Genomic DNA, 7,527 nt, shown 5'->3' with positions numbered 1-7,527 from the left:
GAGGGTAATGCAACTAAGGGGTGTAAATGAGTCAAGTCGGGTTCAACTAATCCTTGACTTGATATTGAGTTTGATTAATTAATTGAGTTTGAGCTCGAGCTCGAGCTTTATTCTACGATTTTGAACCGGTTCACAAGCGGGCTCGGTTTTTATGAATTAGAGAAAATGATTATGATTCAAAAGATTTTTTTAATAAAAGAATTAAAAAAAATGAAAACAAAATTAATAAAAATCACTTAATTTAAGAAATTGAGATATAATTTTTTATTCTTCTTAATTTAAGAAATTTTATTCTTCTTCTTTTATTTATGTGTTCCTCTTGTGACCTTCATCGGAGACGGGACAACCTGGCCGTTTATTTAGCTGAAATACCAACAACCACGCATTTCAAAATTCAAAGAAAAAGTCTACTAGAACCATGAAAATTACTACAAGAACTTGTTGGGGAAAAAAAGAAAAAAAAAACCAAACAAACTAACAAATTAAGAAATAAAAAAGATTACACAAAATTTATCTGATGAAACTAAAATTGCTGAAGAAGCGTTTGATATGAGACCACAAACTCCTACCCAAAGTATAGAACATAGAAAATAGATTCCTTCTTCTACGAACCGGCGATTCGATGCTACAATTATTCTTCTTTTCAAAGACGATGTCTCCGCCAATCTCATTGCACAGTGCCTCCAGCCTTTGTTGATCAATATTGTTGGTGTCAATGGTGGACGACGAGGAGTCGGTAATATAGAAAGTGCCAACGGCTATGTCTTTCTCCTTGAAGAACAATGCCTTGTCAAGTGACAGGCTATTCTCTTTTAATACTCTTCTCATGTTTGAAAGAAGACCTTGATGATTCAAAGTGCGCACCTCCACCTTTAGCCCCTACACTCCAAAAAAATATGCTCATATATAAAAATATATAACAATATTTTCGATCAATTTAGAAGCTAAAAGATTTATACTCACTTGTGACATTCTCCTTTCAACGGCCGCCGCCAAACTTCGAACTAAACTTTGTCTTTCCATCTCATTGAGGAGAGTGCACTTATTCATATGCCGCACAAAGTATTCCTGTGTAGACAAATAAAAACTTTAATCTGTATTCATAAATTAAAGATTCAAAATTAATTAAGTTACCTGAATTGCAATTGATCCATCAGTGTTGATGGAGCCATGAAATACATCATAATCTAAATCAGTTAGTACACACACTATGTCGAACATTAGTTTAGGTCTATCACTACTCCTGACATTCACAACCAAGTAATCCTTATCCCTCCAATATTCAACAGACACCTGAGGTTGGGACACCATTCTGTTGCTTGCATTGCCATACCCAAACCTCTTGTTAGCCTCCATGACAGTAGTGGCTAAGCTCAACTGATCACCCTCGATAGGCAATGGAGGGGATCCAATATCATAATCCTTAAATTAGGACGTTAAAGCCATTAATTTTTTTTTTATTTAACAAGTTATCTATTTATCAATATAACACACACACACACATATATATATATATACACGTCGTCTAAGGTTTTACTATGGTCAATATTTCTAAAAAAAAATAAAAACAATGTAAATTGCTTGTGCATTAAAAATAAAAAATGCAACAGTAAGTGCTTAACATTTGGATGATTTATTTTTGCTAAGAGAGCAATTAAAAAAAATCTTATTTTTATTAATATAGAAGATATGGATACTGATCAGGTATGGAAGTAGTATCATATATAATTTAAAGCTTATTTGTCAAATGATTTCATTTGTAGTGAGAAGGACCTCATCAAATTATTATTCTCATAAAGTGAAAATAAATAATTAAATAAAATTTGAATTACTTGCAAAAACTTGCGACACATTAATTTGCAACCAATTCTGAAGCAAATTTGGAAATTGCTAAATTTTAATTGAATGTCCAAATTATCTCAAAAAAGTTGTATGCTTATAATTTAAATAAGCAGCTCGACAAGATAAATCAAATGAGGTCATGATTATTTAATTCTAATATCATTTTGGCAAGTCAAATGCATGCTTATTAAAATCAGACTGGATTGGTCGATTCAACCGACTGAAGTAGAAAATGGTTGGTTGACCGGTCCGTCTAAATCTGGAAACTAAACTAGAAAATGTTTGGCTTTCTTTTTGCTTCTTAAAGAAGCATTTTAGTACTAAATAAAAAAAAAATTGAACAACAAAGCTGCTTTAAGAAGCAGAAAGAAAGCTGTCCCAAATGAAGCCTAAATCGCTACAATTGTGTTTGATTAGAAGCAAGTATAAAAACCTGTTTAGCTTTGTAATGGCATCTTTGGAACCACTAAGAAGCCAAGTATAAAAGCATGTTATCTTTGTAATAGATTAGTATGTTTCATGATCATTTATTTTATTTAATTTGTAGTCACATTTTTATATGATTGCATAAATATATATAAATTATGTTATATTTAAATAATATTAGTATTTATTATATAAATTGATTTGACCTTGATTTGACTTCAGTCGAGCCATTGAACTATACAACAACAACAACAACATCAAGCCTTTATCCCACTACGTGGGGTCGGCTACATGAATCTTTTTTCTCCATTGAGTCCGAAGTAGTATCATATAAATATAATCAATAAACAACGGAATCAATTACAATTTTTTTATTGTAATGCTCCTTTAATCGACTAGATTTAAATGTATCATAAGTTTAGGCTTCATTTAAAAATTTATATCTATATAATTATGAACTATTTGGTTATGCTAAATTTAAAAATAAAAGAAAATAATAAATATTTTAAATAATTATTACATTGGATGAATTTGGATTTAAAAGAGAGAATACTAAAATCCAATATTAATTAAATGAGAAACGTACAATGAAAAATATTTAAATCAAAATATTGGTATTATATATATTGTATTTAATTAAAAATTTAGTTTAATATAACTTGTTCAATTACTTGTATAATAGTAATAAATTATAGTTTAAAATCAATTATCTTTCCTAGAGAGATAGAATTTAACATCTTTATTTTGCACGAAGCTCAAGCACACACAAATAAATAAAAGTTGTAAGTGACACTTAAATTTTACATGCAAAACTAGGAAAGATAAAAACACAAGGCATTGCTAATTGAAATGGTTCCACTAGTACAAGTTTTAAGTTACATATAAAGTCATTTCTTATAATTGAGGATAGTATTGAAAGAATATAGTAGACATAAACTATAGATAATGGATTATATGATGAAGATTGGGCAAAGAAATTTGATTGATGATAGTTGGACAATGACGGTCAAGCATGGACGAGTGCGCAACGGTAGATGAGCAATTGTGGTCGAAGGATAGTGGTTGCTGGTGAAGATCTTTGGCATCAAACATATAGTAGCTCCAGAGTTCTTAAAATCTCCATATTCTCCCTAATTTCAATTCAAGGTCCAAGCTTTAGAAGCTTTCCCATTATGCGAAGGATGATAGTTTATTTAAAATTTTTTAGAGTGATATTTTTATTATTTTGGTCAAAGTTTAAAAACATTTCATTGAATAATATGCTTGTTCTTGTCATTAATCTTGTTAGAACACAGCCTTTTGGTGACAGGGACATTAGCTTAGGGAAAAGAAATGTGTGAGGATGTTATGATTGTTAGTTTTGTGTGAAATCTGATTATGTCGATCAATTAAATTTGTACTATTGACTCAAATCTCAATTTCACCTATAGATGTTGATTAGTACCGTGGGGTGATGCATTTTATATCAAAATGATCTTCAAGACCCTTACATACATTGACAATATTACAATTTAGAATAATCATAAATAATATTAATCTAAGTATAATCTAATAGTTTTAAAGCTCGTCCTAATACAAAATGCATAGCATATCCTAACATTTTGTTTTCTTAGTTAAACTTCCACGCTCTTAAAGTAATATCATGCAACCTTCTTTTTTTTTTTAATAAAAACCAAGGCTTCGTTTGGGACGGCTTTTTTGCTGCTTCTTAAAGCAACATTCTAGTACAAAAATTAAAATTTTTAAACTAAAAAATTGTTTCAAGAAATAATAAAACAGTTATCACAAATAAAACCTAAGTGTCACAAAATTTTGTTTTGGGATGAGAGAATGCCATTTCTAAAATAATTAATATTATCTTAATGACATATTATATTGTACGTGAAAAGGTTGGAGTAGCTCCAGTAGAAGATAAAATTAGAGAGAGTCGCCTTAGATGGTTTGGTCACATAAAACGACGGCCTTTCGATGACCCGGTTAGGAGAGTAGAGGTATTAGATTTGACTTATGTTAAGAAAGGTAGGGGTAGACCTAAAAAGACTTGGTTAGAAAATATTAGGAATGACCTTTCTTTATTAGGTTTAAATGAGAATTTGACTTTTAATAGAACACAACGGAGAAAAAGGATTCATGTAGCCGACCCCACATAGTGGGATAAAGGCTTGATGTTGTTGTTGATAATGCCTTTTCTAAAATAATAAATTGTATCTTAATGACATATTATATTAATATAATTTGATATGTTAGATAGTATCTTAAATAATTTATTTCTTTTTTTATGATATAAATATAAAAATATTATTAACAAATATTATATATATATATATATATATATATATATTATAATATAAAACATATTAGGATGTCCATCAAATTTTGTCTCATATTAAAAAAATTAGGATTTTGTACTAAAAAAATTATATTTAGTTAAAAGCATTCTAAACTTTCAGTCAGTATTTAAATTTTCAAAACTACTAAAATATATCAAAATATAATTTTGAGATAAATATAATATTAATTACTATTATGTGTTACAATATTCATCATAATATAGTAAATGAGTTCTTACATAAGTAAGGATCCAAAATGGTCCCAACTAAATTAAAAGATTATTTTGGCCCTCAAGTCTTTAAAAATAATTAAAAAAAATCCCATGATCATATTATTTTGGGTCCTCTTTAAGGCTTTAAGAGATTAAAATAGTTTTTTAATATAGTTGAGAACTTTTTTAATCTTTCATAAAAAGTCAAGTGACTATTTGAATCATGCATTTTTTCCTTAGCTTTATACAAATATCGAGCACGCAAACCTATAAACGAAAAAAATATTGGTAACACCCAAATTTTTATGTTGAAACCCCAGAAAGAGGAAAAACCACCGAAATAATTCTTGCCAAAGAATCATTGAATTTAGGCTAATATTAATACTTATGTATAAAATTATCATGAACTCCACTAATCTCAATGCATATTCAAAGACTCCCATCCTGACATAAATTATCATAATATTTTTACATAATTTTTTTCTTCGTATTAAAATTTCATCACAATTAATGTCTTAACAAGATTTTTTTATTAAATTATAGATCATTTTGTTTAATAAATTGGTAAAAAGGGTGGCCAACACTTAATTGCCAGCTAACTAATAGCTGCACAGTAATTTCAGTAAAACAAAAGCCATAAATTTTTTGTAGTTAATTAAATTACTTCAAAACTTTTTTATTTTTTAATGTTTAATTATGATATTATATAAGAGGATGGAATATATAAAATCATTATGAAAAATGGCCAAGAATACAGTTCTAAGAGCTTCAGATTTTTGGCTCAGCAAACTATGATTTAGATTTCATTTGAAAAAAAATTTCTTACTGCTTTCTACGGAAGCTCTCTTATCCAAAAAATTTCTTAAAAATAATGAAAAAATAGACGATAAAGTCGTCCCAAATGATGCCTTAGTTAGCTAAATTAGGTCTTAGAATACTTGAGTATCATCAAACCTAACAAATGTAAAGGCTTAGAGTACGTCTCATCCGCTCTGCTAGGTTTTGGTGGCTTCGGGCGTTTCCCCGCCCGGTGGGGGCTTTTCTCTCCAGCGACCTCTCGTTCTGGGGAGTTCTCTTCCTCTCTACTTATTCCTTTTTGTTTGGTATATTTTTTTGTTGGTTTTTTCTTGTCTTTGCCGGCTGTGCCGGTATGGGTGCTGTTAAGTTGAAAGACCCCGGTATTTTTGGGGGGGTTTCTCATTCCCGATCGTTTCTTGAAGCTCTTGCTGGTCCTAAGTCATCTTTTCCGGATTTGCATGTTTCCACGTTTCGTGGCTTACCGTCGTTATGGGTTTCGGATCTGAAAATTCAGGAGCTTGCTGCTTCTTTTCAGTTCTCGCTTGTTGGTTTTTTCCTTCAAAAAGGCCTACTCTAGAATCTATTCATAATGTTTTCTTCAATTTGAAGTTGAAAAATGAAGTTTCTGTCACGATTTTAGATCATTCTCATATTCTGATCAAGTTATCTAATGATCTAGATTATTTTAGAGTTTTCTGTCACCGCTCTTACCTTGTTTTTAATTGCTTTATGAAACTGACAAAGTGGTCGACGACTTTGGACATTGGTGTTGAATCGCCGGTGATACCTGTCTGTATCTCTTTTCCTCGTCTCGCCTCGTATTCTCTCTGGTCTTGGAGGATTGTTTGGGAAACCGCTTAAAATTGACGAAGCTACGGCTGTTGGGTCCCGTCCTTCTATTGCCCGCGTGCTAGTTGAGTTAGATATTACGAAATCCTATCCTAAGCTAGTTTGGTTAGGCTCGGAATCGCTTGGCTATACTCAAGAGGTAATTTTTGACGAGTTCCCTCACTTCTGTTCCGGATGTAAATGTATTGGTCACTCGCTCGAAAACTGCCGTCCTTCTGTAACCGGCAATCAGAATGTTCTCCCTCCCCCTACTGCTTATTTAGAGGTTGGTATTGGCGATAATGTGGTTACTAATAAGTCTTTGGAGTGTGAAAAGGTGAATGCTGGTTTAATTCCCGTTAATTTTCCTACTAAAGACACTCCGGCTATTTCCCCTGTTGATGAGGGGAATTCTGTATCGTTGAAGGATGTGAATGATGAGGTTGTGCTTGGTGAGATTTCTGTGCCTGATTGCCTTAATATTAATGCTGATATGGATCGTTCTACTATTCCCATATTTGTAGAAACTCCCACTACAATTGTAGATTCGGTTGCGGTTACTTTAGTTCAGGATGTTTTTACTGAACCTGTAGCTAATGGGGTGCTAGGTGCTGGTGGAAGTACTTATGATGCTGTTACAGTTGTTTTATCTCCTAATGCTACTCCCTTTCTTCCTTCTGCTTTAGCTTCTGTTAGCAATGTGATTTTGGCGCCTATCTCTACGGAGAATTTTAATAATTCTGATGCAGGTAATTTGTCTGTGGCCTTGGGTCCTGTTTTGTTTGTGGCTGAGCCTTCTTCCTCTGATGTCAAAGAGGAGGGTACTCCGATTGTAGACAGGCTTATTGAGGTTCCAGTAAATTTGATCAATTCGCAATCTATGGCTAACTGTTTGGGTGATTATTCTGGTTTGGATTTACAGAATCAACTTAATTGGTTGAATGTTTCGTCCGATGGTGAATCGGAGTCTGAATTTTCTGAAGGTGGATTGGATTCTCCGGATTTCTGTGGGGGCTCTGACCCTGGCAATGATTTCTCAGTGGTTTGTGCTAAACCTACTGTCAATGTTGTATCTCGGGGAAAATTTTGGG

At 31.9% G+C, this 7,527-nt stretch overlaps 1 protein-coding gene across 1 annotated transcript; it reads right to left on the bottom strand.

Annotated features, from left to right (window-relative positions):
* Positions 1–510: 510 nt before the first annotated feature.
* On the bottom strand, positions 511–1,356 carry LOC110107954 (ACT domain-containing protein ACR4-like). Its single transcript, XM_020838406.2, has 3 exons — positions 1,135–1,356; positions 964–1,068; positions 511–879 (listed from the first exon to the last, which is right to left on the bottom strand). The coding sequence occupies exons 1-3, from the start codon at positions 1,354–1,356 to the stop codon at positions 511–513; spliced, it is 696 nt and encodes a 231-aa protein (XP_020694065.2).
* Positions 1,357–7,527: the final 6,171 nt, after the last annotated feature.

This window comes from Dendrobium catenatum, unplaced genomic scaffold (assembly GCF_001605985.2).
Source record: "Dendrobium catenatum unplaced genomic scaffold, ASM160598v2 fragScaff_scaffold_1677, whole genome shotgun sequence".
NCBI lineage: Eukaryota > Viridiplantae > Streptophyta > Magnoliopsida > Asparagales > Orchidaceae > Dendrobium > Dendrobium catenatum.
Note: the sequence above shows the minus strand (reverse complement) of the source record. Positions and strands in the feature narration are given on the sequence as shown.